The 16,350-nt window shown below is 48.5% G+C and overlaps 1 protein-coding gene across 3 annotated transcripts in view; it reads right to left on the bottom strand.

Annotated features, from left to right (window-relative positions):
* Window positions 1-16,086, bottom strand: part of LOC121843624 (tyrosine-protein phosphatase non-receptor type 9-like) — a 35,154-nt gene extending 19,068 nt beyond the window's left edge. For all 3 annotated transcript variants that reach the window (XM_042313368.1, XM_042313369.1, XM_042313370.1), the window contains exons 1-4: window positions 15,996-16,086; window positions 8,840-8,983; window positions 8,146-8,235; window positions 51-175 (exon numbers count right to left, since the gene is read on the bottom strand). In XM_042313368.1, coding sequence (XP_042169302.1) covers window positions 51-175; window positions 8,146-8,235; window positions 8,840-8,983; window positions 15,996-16,028 — 392 coding nt within the window. In that variant the 5' untranslated portion in view covers window positions 16,029-16,086. The remainder of the gene's footprint in view (window positions 1-50; window positions 176-8,145; window positions 8,236-8,839; window positions 8,984-15,995) is intronic.
* Between the last annotated feature and the right edge of the window lie 264 nt (window positions 16,087-16,350).

The raw sequence follows: 16,350 nt of genomic DNA on the forward strand, positions 1-16,350 counted from the left end.
AGAGAGAGAGAAATAAAAAGAGATAAATAATGTAGTGCAGGGGGGGTTACCTCTCGATGGCTTTGTCCAGCTGAAAGATGATGGCCTGCAGCACAGCCCTATGGGTAGTGACGTCAGAGCGGTGGAGACGAGCGGTGAACAGAGCCAGAGCAGCACCCTTAGCATCACGACCAGGCTGAAACACACAGAGCTTTACTGTAAACACAGCATTCTAGCAAACCTTTACTTAGTCCTCATGAGCTTTACTGTAAACACAGCATTCTAGCAAACCTTTACCTAGTCCTCATGAACTTTACTGTAAACACAGCATTCTAGCAAACCTTTACTGTAAACACAACAGACCGCATTCTAGCAAACCTTTACCTAGTCCTCATGAACTTTACTGTAAGCACAGCATTCTAGCAAACCTTTACTTAGTCCTCATGAACTTTACTGTAAACACAGCATTATAGCAAACCTTTACTGTAAACACAACAGACCGCATTCTAGCAAACCTTTACTTAGTCCTCATGACCTTTACTGTAAACACAACAGACCGCATTCTAGTAGATCTGTATTTTACAGAGCTCCTGAACTTTACTGTAAACACAACAGACACTATTCTAGTAGATCTTTACTTAGTCCTCATGACCTTTACTGTAAACACAACAGACCGCATTCTAGTAGATCTGTATTTTACAGAGCTCCTGAACTTTACTGTAAACACAACAGACACTATTCTAGTAGATCTTTACTTAGTCCTCATGACCTTTACTGTAAACACAACAGACCGCATTCTAGTAGATCTTTATTTTAGTCATGACCTTTACTGTAAACACAACAGACAGCATTTTCTACCTCTTTTCTCACATCCCCCTCTTCACTTCAGTCTTTCTATCTCTCCCCCTCCTCCCCCTTCTCAGTCTAATTGGTGAGGGTTTGTTCAGACAGCCCCATTCATCATAAGACAAACCCTCAGAGGGAAAGAAGAGGAGAGAGAGAAGAAGGAGTCAGACGGGAGGGCGAGAGGACCTGCTGCCTGTCAGCTCAGTCTTCTCCTCTTTTTCCTCATTCCTCTGCTCATAGACGTCAGTTTTTCCAGGGAGAGAGAGAGAATGTAAGACACATTAGTTGGGTTATTAGTTCAACAAGCTGCCTCTGTTCCTGCCACTGTTGTCAGACACACAAACGACTTGAGTTGCAGAGGCCAAAACGACCCGAGAGAAACAGAAACCCCTGGCAAACTGACGCTGTTCAGTCTACAGGTCAAATTGCATAATTTAGTGGAATTAAATTGCCCCGTGTGTATTTTCGTTAGTCGTCTTATTTATCCAACACAACTATCACATGCTCACAGTACACAGAGACTATTCTGAGAGGGATTTCTCCTGCTGCTCCTCAGCTGATGTCTGCTGGAGGAAAACGTGTTTTCAGTCAGCAACGATTCTAAATACAATGGTGTTAAAAACTGTTTTGGCGCAAAGATTAAAAACAGCAATTACTTTAATTCCCAATTCAGGTACGGGCAACCGGCCCCCCTCCCATTCAGGTACGGGCAACCGGCCCCCCTCCCATTCAGGTACGGGCAACCGGCCCCCCTCCCATTCAGGTACGGGCAACCGGCCCCCTCCCATTCAGGTACGGGCAACCGGCCCCCTCCCATTCAGGTACGGGCAACCGGCCCCCTCCCATTCAGGTACGGGCAACCGGCCCCCTCCCATACAGGTACGGGCAACCGGCCCCCTCCCATTCAGGTACGGGCAACCGCCCCCTCCCATACAGGTACGGGCAACCGGCCCCCTCCCATTCAGGTACGGGCAACCGGCCCCCTCCCATTCAGGTACGGGCAACCGGCCCCCTCCCATTCAGGTACGGGCAACCGGCCCCCTCCCATTCAGGTACGGGCAACCGGCCCCCTCCCATTCAGGTACGGGCAACCGGCCCCCTCCCATTCAGGTACGGGCAACCGGCCCCCTCCCATTCAGGTACGGGCAACCGGCCCCCTCCCATTCAGGTACGGGCAACCGGCCCCCTCCCATTCAGGTACGGGCAACCGGCCCCCTCCCATTCAGGTACGGGCAACCGGCCCCCTCCCATTCAGGTACGGGCAACCGGCCCCCTCCCATTCAGGTACGGGCAACCGGCCCCCTCCCATTCAGGTACGGGCAACCGGCCCCCTCCCATTCAGGTACGGGCAACCGGCCCCCTCCCATTCAGGTACGGGCAACCGGCCCCCTCCCATTCAGGTACGGGCAACCGGCCCCCTCCCATTCAGGTACGGGCAACCGGCCCCCTCCCATTCAGGTACGGGCAACCGGCCCCCTCCCATTCACGGGCAACCGGCCCCCTCCCATTCAGGTACGGGCAACCGGCCCCCTCCCATTCAGGTACGGGCAACCGGCCCCCTCCCATTCAGGTACGGGCAACCGGCCCCCTCCCATTCAGGTACGGGCAACCGGCCCCCTCCCATTCAGGTACGGGCAACCGGCCCCCTCCCATTCAGGTACGGGCAACCGGCCCCCTCCCATTCAGGTACGGGCAACCGGCCCCCTCCCATCCCATTCAGGTACGGGCAACCGGCCCCCTCCCATTCAGGTACGGGCAACCGGCCCCCTCCCATTCAGGTACGGGCAACCGGCCCCCTCCCATTCAGGTACGGGCAACCGGCCCCCTCCCATTCAGGTACGGGCAACCGGCCCCCTCCCATTCAGGTACGGGCAACCGGCCCCCTCCCATTCAGGTACGGGCAACCGCCCCCTCCCATTCAGGTACGGGCAACCGGCCCCCTCCCATTCAGGTACGGGCAACCGGCCCCCTCCCATTCAGGTACGGGCAACCGGCCCCCTCCCATTCAGGTACGGGCAACCGGCCCCCTCCCATTCAGGTACGGGCAACCAGCTCCCCGGGAACACACAGCCTATTGGCCAATGCTGCAGTAGGCCCTTCTATGGAACACACAGCCTATTGGCCAATGCTGCAGTAGGCCCTTCTATGGAATACACAGCCTATTGGCCAATACTGCAGTAGGCCCTTCTATGGAATACACAGCCTATTGGCCAATACTGCAGTAGGCCCTTCTATGGAATACACAGCCTATTGGCCAATACTGCAGTAGGCCCTTCTATGGAATACACAGCCTATTGGCCAATACTGCAGTAGGCCCTTCTATGGAATACACAGCCTATTGGCCAATACTGCAGTAGGCCCTTCTATGGAATACACAGCCTATTGGCCAATACTGCAGTAGGCCCTTCTATGGAATACACAGCCTATTGGCCAATACTGCAGTAGGCCGTTCCATGGAACACACAGCCTATTGGCCAATACTGCAGTAGGCCCTTCTATGGAACACACAGCCTATTGGCCAATACTGCAGTAGGCCCTTCTATGGAACACACAGCCTATTGGCCAATACTGCAGTAGGCCCTTCTATGGAACACACAGCCTATTGGCCAACGCTGCAGTAGGCCCTTCTATGGAACACACAGCCTATTGGCCAACGCTGCAGTAGGCCCTTCCATTGGTCTTTCACACCGAGGATCTGTCATTATCGAGGAGGGAGATTATTAGAAAGATTTTTCAAATAGCTTACTGTGAAAAACTATAGTTTTAATATATTATCATTCGCAATGGAGGTACAACATTTAAAAAAAAACACTTTCCTACATTTCCACGCAGCAGGCCAGTAACTTCTATTCGTGTTCAGGCATGTGCGCTCCCTCAACATGACCAGACACATGCCCCCCCCCAACACTATCGGGGCAGAGAAACCAGATACATGCTCCCTCAACATGACCAGGGCAGAGAAACCACACACATGCCCCCTCAACATGATCAGGGCGGAGAAACCAGACACATGCCCCCCCCAACATGATCAGGGTAGAGAAACCAGACACATGCTCCCTCAACATTATCAGGGCAGAGAACTCCCTCAACATGATCAGGGTAGAGAAACCAGACACACCCCCCTCAACATGATCAGGGCAGAGAACTCCCAACATGATCAGGGCAGAGAAACCAGACACATGCCCCCTCAACATTATCAGGGTAGAGAAACCAGACACATGCCCCCTCAACATTATCAGAGCAGAGAAACCAGACACATCCCCCCAACATGATCAGGGCAGAGAAACCAGACACATGCCCCCTCAACATTATCAGGGCAGAGAAACAAGACACATGCCCCCTCAACATTATCAGGGCAGAGAAACAAGACACATACCCCCTCAACATTATCAGGGCAGAGAAACCAGATTCACACAATGAATGGAGAGAGACGGAGCCCTTCTGGAGAGAGACGGGTCCCTTCTGGAGAGAGAGAGACGGGTCCCTTCTGGAGAGAGAGAGACGGGGCCCTTCTGGAGAGAGACGGGGCCCTTCTGGAGAGAGACGGGGCCCTTCTGGAGAGAGACGGGGCCCTTCTGGAGAGAGAGTGGCCGATATCTTCACCCCTCCCCCTATCTTGTCTCAACATTTTTTAAATGATACTCAAGATGCAAAATGATCTTCACATATTTCATTCATATGCTATTCACTGACAGCCACAACTCAATAATCAGCTAGTCTCTCTATAGACACTCACAGGGGCCCTACACTCTTACGCACACACTACAACACACACACACACACACACACACTACAACACACACACACACACACTACAACACACAGACGCACACACACTACAAAACACAGACTGCAACACACACTACAACACACACTACAACACACACACACACACACTACAAAACACACTACAACACACACACACACACACACTACAACACACAGACGCACACACACTACAAAACACAGACTGCAACACACACACACTCCATTTTGTCACTCACACATAATAAGCACAAACATTTATACTGACACTCTATACACACTGCTACTCTGTTTATCTTTGATCGTGATTCCTAGTCTCCTTCCCCCTATACATATCTACCTCCATCACTCCAGTATCCCTGTCTCCTATACATATCTACCTCCATCACTCCAGTCTCCCTGTCTCCTTCCCCCTCTACATATCTACCTCCATCACTCCAGTATCCCTGTCTCCTTCCCCCTATACATATCTACCTCCATCACTCCAGTATCCCTGTCTCCTTCCCCCTATACATATCTACCTCCATCACTCCAGTATCCCTGTCTCCTATACATATCTACCTCCATCACTCCAGTCTCCCTGTCTCCTTCCCCCTATACATATCTACCTCCATCACTCCAGTATCCCTGTCTCCTATACATATCTACCTCCATCACTCCAGTCTCCCTGTCTCCTTCCCCTATACATATCTACCTCCATCACTCCAGTCTCCCTGTCTCCTTCCCCCTATACATATCTACCTCCATCACTCCAGTCTCCCTGTCTCCTTCCCCCTATACATATCTACCTCCATCACTCCAGTCTCCCTGTCCCCTATACATATCTACCTCCATCACTCCAGTCTCCCTGTCTCCTTACCCCTATACATATCTACCTCCATCACTCCAGTCTCCCTGTCTCCTTCCCCCTATACATATCTACCTCCATCACTCCAGTCTCCCTGTCTCCTTCCCCCTCTACATATCTACCTCCATCACTCCAGTCTCCCTGTCTCCTTCCCCCTCTACATATCTACCTCCATCACTCCAGTATCCCTGTCTCCTTCCCCCTATACATATCTACCTCCATCACTCCAGTATCCCTGTCTCCTTCCCCCTATACATATCTACCTCCATCACTCCAGTATCCCTGTCTCCTTCCCCCTATACATATCTACCTCCATCACTCCAGTATCCCTGTCTCCTATACATATCTACCTCCATCACTCCAGTATCCCTGTCTCCTATACATATCTACCTCCATCACTCCAGTATCCCTGTCTCCTTCCCCCTATACATATCTACCTCCATCACTCCAGTATCCCTGTCTCCTATACATATCTACCTCCATCACTCCAGTCTCCCTGTCTCCTTCCCCCTATACATATCTACCTCCATCACTCCAGTATCCCTGTCTCCTTCCCCCTATACATATCTACCTCCATCACTCCAGTATCCCTGTCTCCTATACATATCTACCTCCATCACTCCAGTCTCCCTGTCTCCTATACATATCTACCTCCATCACTCCAGTATCCCTGTCTCCTTCCCCCTCTACATATCTACCTCCATCACTCCAGTATCCCTGTCTCCTTCCCCCTATACATATCTACCTCCATCACTCCAGTCTCCCTGTCTCCTTCCCCCTATACATATCTACCTCCATCACTCCAGTCTCCCTGTCTCCTTACCCCTATACATATCTACCTCCATCACTCCAGTATCCCTGTCTCCTTACCCCTATACATATCTACCTCCATTACTCCAGTCTCCCTGTCTCCTTCCCCCTATACATATCTACCTCCATCACTCCAGTATCCCTGTCCCCTTCCCCCTATACATATTTACCTCCATCACTCCAGTATCCCTGTATCCTTCCCCCTATACATATCTACCTCCATCACTCCAGTATCCCTGTCTCCTTCCCCTATACATATCACTCCAGTATCCCTGTCTCCTATACATATCTACCTCCATCACTCCAGTATCCCTGTCTCCTATACATATCTACCTCCATCACTCCAGTATCCCTGTCTCCTTCCCCCTATACATATCTACCTCCATCACCCCAGTATCCCTGTCTCCTATACATATCTACCTCCATCACTCCAGTATCCCTGTCTCCTTCCCCTATACATATCTACCTCCATCACTCCAGTCTCCCTGTCTCCTTCCCCCTATACATATCTACCTCCATCACTCCAGTCTCCCTGTCTCCTTCCCCCTATACATATCTACCTCCATCACTCCAGTATCCCTGTCTCCTATACATATCTACCTCCATCACTCCAGTATCCCTGTCTCCTTCCCCCTATACATATCTACCTCCATCACTCCAGTATCCCTGTCTCCTTCCCCCTATACATATCTACCTCCATCACTCCAGTATCCCTGTCTCCTATACATATCTACCTCCATCACTCCAGTATCCCTGTCCCCTATACATATCTACCTCCATCACTCCAGTATCCCTGTCTCCTTCCCCCTATACATATCTACCTCCATCACTCCAGTATCCCTGTCTCCTTCCCCCTATACATATCTACCTCCATCACTCCAGTATCCCTGTCTCCTTCCCCCTATACATATCTACCTCCATCACTCCAGTATCCCTGTCTCCTTCCCCCTATACATATCTACCTCCATCACTCCAGTATCCCTGTCTCCTATACATATCTACCTCCATCACCCCAGTATCCCTGTCTCCTTCCCCCTATACATATCTACCTCCATCACTCCAGTATCCCTGTCCCCTATACATATCTACCTCCATCACTCCAGTATCCCTGTCTCCTTCCCCCTATACATATCTACCTCCATCACTCCAGTATCCCTGTCTCCTATACATATCTACCTCCATCACTCCAGTATCCCTGTCTCCTATACATATCTACCTCCATCACTCCAGTATCCCTGTCTCCTATACATATCTACCTCCATCACTCCAGTATCCCTGTCTCCTATACATATCTACCTCCATCACTCCAGTATCCCTGTCTCCTATACATATCTACCTCCATCACTCCAGTATCCCTGTCCCCTATACATATCTACCTCCATCACTCCAGTATCCCTGTCCCCTATACATATCTACCTCCATCACTCCAGTATCCCTGTCCCCTATACATATCTACCTCCATCACTCCAGTATCCCTGTCCCCTTCCCCCTATACATATCTACCTCCATCACTCCAGTATCCCTGTCTCCTTCCCCTCTACATATCTACCTCCATCACTCCAGTATCCCTGTCTCCTTCCCCCTATACATATCTACCTCCATCACTCCAGTATCCCTGTCTCCTTACCCCTCTACATATCTACCTCCATCACTCCAGTCTCCCTGTCTCCTTACCCCTCTACATATCTACCTCCATCACTCCCAAAGAATATGGATCCTGTAAATTTATCAAAATGGCCAGTAAATCAAATTCAAATTATTGTCTGGGCGCTACATTTTCCTAAAGAAAACCCACACACACACACACACACACACACACACACACACACACACACACACACACACACACACACACACACACACACACACACACACACACACACACACACAGGCCTCACCAGGACGGTGAACTTTCCGCTGAGCAGTTCAGAACGGAGAGGTTCCTCTTCTGGGTTAATGTTGAAGATGCCCTCCTTAATCCTCGTGTTCTGATTGGACGAATCACAGACATACAGGTCAAGGGTCAACCATTAGCACATTCTGGCATAGGTGGGAATTTTGGGTGTATCTCTCGGGACTAATAGACACAAAAATGCTCACACTCACACACACTCTCTCTGTCTCTCTCTGTCTTTCTCTGTCTCTCTCTCTCTCTCTCACACTCACACACACTCTCTCTGTCTCTCTCTGTCTTTCTCTGTCTCTCTCTCTCTCTCTCACACTCACACACACTCTCTCTGTCTCTCTCTGTCTTTCTCTGTCTCTCTCTCTCTCTCTCTCTCTCTCTCTCACACACACTCTCTCTGTCTCTCTCTGTCTTTCTCTGTCTCTCTCTCTCTCTCTCACACTCACACACACTCTCTCTGTCTCTCTCTGTCTTTCTCTCTCTCTCTCTCTCTCACACTCACACACTCTCTCTGTCTCTCTCTCTCTCTCTCACACTCACACACACTCTCTCTGTCTCTCTCTGTCTTTCTCTGTCTCTCTCTCTCTCTCTCACACTCACACACACTCTCTCTGTCTCTCTCTGTCTTTCTCTCTCTCTCCCTCTCTCACACCCACCCACCCACCCGACCTGGTCCCTCTCTGCACCTTGTATGCCTGGAAGAGGTCTGTTGCTCGGGAGACATCAAACTTGCGCGCCATGAGGAACTTGACGGCGGTCGGCTGAGAGACCAGAGCAGCACTGTGGGGATGTTCCCTGCTACGCACCTCACTCAGGAACTCCTCCACCGCCTGGGGACAGACGGGACGGACAGAGGGGTGGTGGGGGGGTTAGAGGGGAGAGGAAGGGAGGTTTACAGGGATGAGACGAGACCAGACGAGAGAGGGAAATATTGGGGGAGAGAGAGTGAGGGTGGGGTTGAGGTTGGAGAGAGAGAGGGAGGGAGAGGACAGAGTGAAGGTGGGGTTGAGGTTGGAGAGAGAGAGGCAGGGAGAGGACAGAGAGAGGGTGGGGTTGAGGTTGGAGAGAGAGAGGCAGGGAGAGGACAGAGAGAGGGTGGGGTTGAGGTTGGAGAGAGAGAGGCAGGGAGAGGACAGAGTGAGGGTGGGGTTGATGGAGAGAGAGAGACAGGGAGAGGACAGAGTGAGGGTGGGGTTGAGGTTGGAGAGAGAGAGGGAGGGAGAGGACAGAGTGAGGGTGGGGTTGAGGTTGGAGAGAGAGAGGGAGGGAGAGGACAGAGTGAGGGTGGGGTTGAGGTTGGAGAGAGAGAGAGAGGGAGGGAGAGGACAGAGTGAGGGTGGGGTTGAGGTTGGAGAGAGAGAGAGGGAGGGAGAGGACAGAGTGAGGGTGGGGTTGAGGTTGAGAGAGAGAGAGAGGGAGGGAGAGGACAGAGTGAGGGTGGGGTTGGAGAGAGAGAGGGAGGGAGAGGACAGAGTGAGGGTGGGGTTGAGGTTGGAGAGAGAGAGAGGCAGGGAGAGGACAGAGTGAGGGTGGGGTTGAGGTTGAGAGAGAGAGAGGGAGGGAGAGGACAGAGTGAGGGTGGGGTTGGAGAGAGAGAGGGAGGGAGAGGACAGAGTGAGGGTGGGGTTGAGGTTGGAGAGAGTCAGGGAGAGGACAGAGTGAGGGTGGGGTTGAGGTTGGAGAGAGAGTCAAGGAGAGGACAGAGTGAGGGTGGGGTTGAGGTTGGAGAGAGACAGGGAGGGAGAGGACAGTGTGAGGGTGGGGTTGAGGTTGGAGAGAGAGAGGGAGGGAGAGGACAGCGTGAGGGTGTGGTTGAGGTTGGAGAGAGAGAGAGGCAGGGAGAGGACAGAGTGAGGGTAGGGTTGAGGTTGGAGAGAGAGAGGGAGGGAGAGGACAGAGTGAGGGTGGGGTTGAGGTTGGAGAGAGAGAGAGGCAGGGAGAGGACAGAGTGAGGGTGGGGTTGAGGTTGAGAGAGAGAGGGAGGGAGAGGACAGAGTGAGGGTGGGGTTGAGGTTGGAGAGAGAGAGAGGGAGGGAGAGGACAGAGTGAGGGTGGGGTTGGAGAGAGAGAGGGAGGGAGAGGACAGAGTGAGGGTGGGGTTGAGGTTGGAGAGAGAGGGAGGGAGAGGACAGAGTGAGGGTGGGGTTGAGGTTGGAGAGAGAGAGAGGGAGAGGACAGAGTGAGGGTGGGGTTGAGGTTGGAGAGAGAGAGGGAGGGAGAGGACAGAAGGGACAAGTGAGTGTGGGGTTGAGGTTGGAGAGAGAGGGAGGGAGGGAGAGGACAGAAGGGACAAGTGAATGTGGGGTTGAGGTTGAGAGAGAGAGGGAGGGAGAGAGAGGACAGAAGGGACAAGTGAGTGTGGGGTTGTTGGAGAGAGAGAGGGAGGGAGAGAGAGGACAGAAGGGACAAGTGAGTGTGGGGTAGTTATAAGGGGAGAGGAGAGCTCAAAGAGTTGTTGACACTTGCGGCTCATGGTTGAACCCCTGTGTGGTGTGTTGTGCTGGTGCCTACAGTATTCAATGTGACCAACATCCCCAGGAAGTAGGAACCAAGACCAGTCACTTATTGGCTAAATCAACAGCAACTCAATCTCTGATTGGTTGATCGAAAGACAGATAAACACGCCCTACATCACGGCCCTACATCACGTGATTGACAGACATACATCACGGCCCTACATCACGTGATAAACACGCCCTACATCACGGCCCTACATCACGTGATAAACACGCCCTACATCACGGCCCTACATCACGTGATAAACACGCCCTACATCACGGCCCTACATCACGTGATAAACACGCCCTACATCACGGCCCTACATCACGTGATAAACACGCCCTACATCACGGCCCTACATCACGTGATAAACACGCCCTACATCACGGCCCTACATCACGTGACTGACAGATATACATCACGGCCCTACATCACGTGATTGACAGATATACATCACGGCCCTACATCATGTGACTGACAGATATACATCACGGCCCTACATCACGTGATTGACAGATATACATCACGGCCCTACATCACGTGATTGACAGATATACATCACGGCCCTACATCACGTGATTGACAGATATACATCACGGCCCTACATCACGTGATTGACAGATATACATCACGGCCCTACATCACGTGATAAACACGCCCTACATCACGGCCCTACATCACGTGATAAACACGCCCTACATCACGGCCCTACATCACGTGATAAACACGCCCTACATCACGGCCCTACATCACGTGACTGACAGATATACATCACGGCCCTACATCACGTGACTGACAGACATACATCACGGCCCTACATCACGTGACTGACAGATATACATCACGGCCCTACATCACGTGACTGACAGATATACATCACGGCCCTACATCACGTGATTGACAGATATACATCACGGCCCTACATCACGTGACTGACAGATATACATCACGGCCCTACATCACGTGACTGACAGACATACATCACGGCCCTACATCATGTGACTGACAGATATACATCACGGCCCTACATCACGTGACTGACAGACATACATCACGGCCCTACATCACGTGACTGACAGATATACATCACGTGATTGACAGATATACATCACGGCCCTACATCACGTGACTGACAGATATACATCACGGCCCTACATCACGTGATTGACAGATATACATCACGGCCCTACATCACGTGACTGACAGACATACATCACGGCCCTACATCACGTGACTGACAGATATACATCACGGCCCTACATCACGTGATTGACAGATATACATCACGGCCCTACATCACGTGACTGACAGATATACATCACGGCCCTACATCACGTGACTGACAGACATACATCACGGCCCTACATCACGTGACTGACAGATATACATCACGTGATTGACAGATATACATCACGGCCCTACATCACGTGACTGACAGATATACATCACGGCCCTACATCACGTGATTGACAGATATACATCACGGCCCTACATCACGTGACTGACAGACATACATCACGGCCCTACATCACGTGACTGACAGATATACATCACGGCCCTACATCACGTGACTGACAGACATACATCACGGCCCTACATCACGTGACTGACAGACATACATCACGGCCCTACATCACGTGACTGACAGATATACATCACGGCCCTACATCACGTGACTGACAGATATACATCACGGCCCTACATCACGTGACTGACAGATATACATCACGGCCCTACATCACGTGACTGACAGATATACATCACGTGACTGACAGATATACATCACGGCCCTACATCACGTGACTGACAGATATACATCACGGCCCTACATCACGTGACTGACAGATATACATCACGGCCCTACATCACGTGACTGACAGACATACATCACGGCCCTACATCACGTGACTGACAGACATACATCACGTGATAAACACGCCCTACATCACGGCCCTACATCATGTGACTGACAGACACTAGAGGTCGACCGATTAAATCGGCATGGACGATTAACATGGGCCGATTTCAAGTTTTTCATAACAATAGGTCATCGGCATTTTAGGGCGCCGATTACATGGCACACCACGAGGAGACAGTGTGGCAGGCTGACCACCTGTTATTCGAGTGCAGCGAGGAGCCGTGGTAAGTTTCTATCTAGCATTAAACCTATCTTATAAAAAAACAATCAATCTTCACATAATCACGAGTTAACTACATGGTTGATGATATTACTAGGTTAGCTAGCTTGTCCTGCGTTGATTATAACCTGTTAATTTATCATCGAATCACAGCCTACTTTGCAAAACGGGTGATGATTTAACTAAAGCACAATCGTTGCACAAATGTACCTACTTTGGGGCGGCAGGGTAGTCTAGTGGTTAGAGTGTAGAGGCGGCAGGGTAGCCTAGTGGTTAGAGCATTGGACTAGTAACCGGAAGGTTGCAAGTTCAAACCCCTGAGCTGACAAGGTACAAAATCTGTCATTCTGCCCCTGAACAGGCAGTTAACCCACTGTTCCTAGGCCGTCATTGAAAATAAGAATTTGTTCTTAACTGACTTGCCTAGTTAAATAAATAAAATAAAAAACTAACCAAAAACATTAATTCATGTATTAAAATTGATACACAGAAGTATATATTTTTTAAACCTGAATATTTAGTGAAAAGAAATTCATATTCGCAGGCAATATTAACTAGGGAAATTGTCACTTCTCTTGCGTTCATTGCACACAGTCAGGGTATATGCAACATTTAGGGCCGCCTGGCTCATTGCGAACTAATTTGCCAGAATTTTACCTAATTATGACATAACATTGAATGTTGTGCAATGTAACAGCAATATTTAGACTGATGGATGCCATCCGTCAGATAAAATACGGAACGGTTCCGTATTTCACTGAAAGAATAAACGGTTTGTTTTCGAAATTATAGTTTCCGGATTTGGCCATATTAATGACCAAAGGCTCGTATTTCTGTGTGTTTATTATAACTAAGTCTATGATTTGATATTTGATAGAGCAGTCTGACTGGGCGGTGGTAGGCAGCAGCAGGCTCGTAAGCATTCATTCAAACAGCCCTTTACTCTGTTTCCCAGCAGCTCTTAGCAATGCTTGAAGCACAGCTCTGTTTATGACTTCAAGACTATCAACTCCTGAGATCAGGCTGGCGATACTAAAGTACCTATTAGAACATCCAATAGTCAAAGGTATATGAAATGCAAATGGTATAGAGAGAGATAGTCGACGAGTCATAATTCCTATAATAACTACAACCTAAAACTTCTTACCTGGGAATATTGAAGATTCATGTTAAAAGGAACCATCCTTTGTGCTCATGTCCTGAACAAGGAACTTAAAACTTTAGCTTTAAAAAAATTTTTTTTACATGGCACATATTGCACTTTTACTTTCTTCTCCAACACTGCGTTTTTGCATTATTTAAACCAAATTGAACATGTTTCATTCTTTATTTGAGACTAAATATATGTGATGTATTATATTAAGTTCAAATAAAAGTGTTCATTCAGTATTGTTGAGATTGTCATTTTTACACATATATGTACATATAAACCAGCTGATTATGTCGCCTTTTTTTGGGTCCTCCAATAATCGGTATCGGAAAATCATAATCGGTCGACCTCTTGTACACACAGCCCTACGTCATGTGCTTGATCTGGGTGAACTTTAATTTTTTATTTTTTATTATTTATTTTTATTAACAACAAATCAATACACAAAGCACATGAGGGAACACAAGCATTAGATTACAAACAATGGACAATCGCGCTAGGGGCGGGGCTGGGGGCGGGGCTAGGGGGTGCAATATCACATTACACAAGGACCTTAAGGGACATGCATATAGTTACAATTCTAACAGCTTTTTTGTTAGTAGAGCATTCAACCGTCTTAAAACACAGCTCAACCTCCTTTTGTAGGGCACGAAAATGTGGCCCTCCGTTTGTAAATTTACATCTGTGTACATGAAACTTGGCCAAAAGAACAATGAAACCAATTACATAGAAATGATTCCGCTTATTTCTATTGTATGGAAAGAATCCAAACAGGACATCTCTCCACAATAGTGTAAAATCTTCATAAATGTGTTCAATTATAAACCTACTGATGTCTTGCCACAGTTCTCCTACATGCACACACAATGCCATTGATCTGGGTGAACTTTAAACTTCCAACTATATCCCGTGACGTCAGCGGATATTCAACAAAAACATCCGTTTCACTTGACAACGGACTGTACCAACTCCTTCCAAGGAGTAACATAGAAATGTCCCTAAAAAAAAAATGTTAACTCCCGTTACAAATGCACGTTAATAAGTGGAAACATGATTCATATAAGCACATAATGCGTGTTGCTCGTAAGAGATGAGAGGACCGAGCAAGTCGTAGCTACTAGCTTCGGGCCCTAAGCTACTCGTCTACTGTTGCCAATGTAGTTTAATTCAATAAAACATGTACTATGGCAGTGCATCGACTAGTTTAGATCTGATAGCGGCTCTTTCGGGTTGTTTAACGTTAACCAGCAATCTAGCCAGCCAGTTGAAGGATGAAAACAAACGTTTTACTAGGAACCTGAGAGCAAATTCTGTGAACCGACTGTCGGAAAAATAGATAGTTATCAGGCACATTAACTATGACTGAGACCAAACAGTACTCAGAAAGCAAACATTGTCACTGGACGTATAAAAAAAGCAACCTTGTACTGACTATGTTTTACATCTGAAAGGAAGTCGTATTAAGGCTCAAATGAAGCAGAACATGTCCATGTTACTCTTACTATAGTTACCAAAGTTACTATAGTTACCAAAGTTACTATAGTTACTCTTACTATAGTTACCAAAGTTACTATAGTTACTCTTACTATAGTTACCAAAGTTACTATAGTTACTCTTACTATAGTTACCAAAGTTACTATAGTTACTCTTACTATAGTTACCAAAGAGGACGTGTGTCAACACGGGTCTTCCTCCCCGGCCTAACGTTTAGCTATCGCTAGGTAGCCATCTGCGTTCAATAAGTTATTCAACAAAATAATAATAATAATAATAATATGGGTAACAAAGTATGAAATCTAACCAGTGAGATGTAACTTATGTCAGCCCAACGCATCCAGACGACGGTGCTAAGCAGCTAGCTAATAGTAGCATGCTAGCGGCTGTCATAATATATGTAACGGGACCAAGGATATTTACGAGACAGTATCCTCACCAAGGGACAACGTTGACCCTAACAACATAACTAGACACTTGGGTTTATTATTAACAGAAATGTTTTTGGGGGGATGAAATCGAGAGCACTATGGTTAAAAAAAAAAAAACCCAAGTCCTTACCAGTTCCTCCTGACTCGTCAAGGCTTCCGCCATCTTGAAGCCTCACGTCAACGTCGTTTCGACGTGCTCGTTCACGACGCAGAAGACCGAGTGCGGCCGCGGCGGGGGCGCGGTTGTCACTAGTTACCACAGACACACTAGTTACCACAGACACAAAGTCAAAATACGATACAAATATCGCATTTATTTTTATTTTTAATTAATGCATGAAAAAGAAAATAGCTTTTAGGTAATAATTTAAGGGTTAGGGTTAAGCAGAAGGATAGCAGTGTGGTTAATGTTAGGTTTAAAGCCAGATTTTAAGAAGAGAAATTGTAGGAATGGGCGTGGTTTAGCCATAATTATGACTTTGTGG

The sequence above is a fragment of the Oncorhynchus tshawytscha genome, unplaced genomic scaffold (assembly GCF_018296145.1).
Source record: "Oncorhynchus tshawytscha isolate Ot180627B unplaced genomic scaffold, Otsh_v2.0 Un_contig_13347_pilon_pilon, whole genome shotgun sequence".
Lineage (NCBI taxonomy): Eukaryota > Metazoa > Chordata > Actinopteri > Salmoniformes > Salmonidae > Oncorhynchus > Oncorhynchus tshawytscha.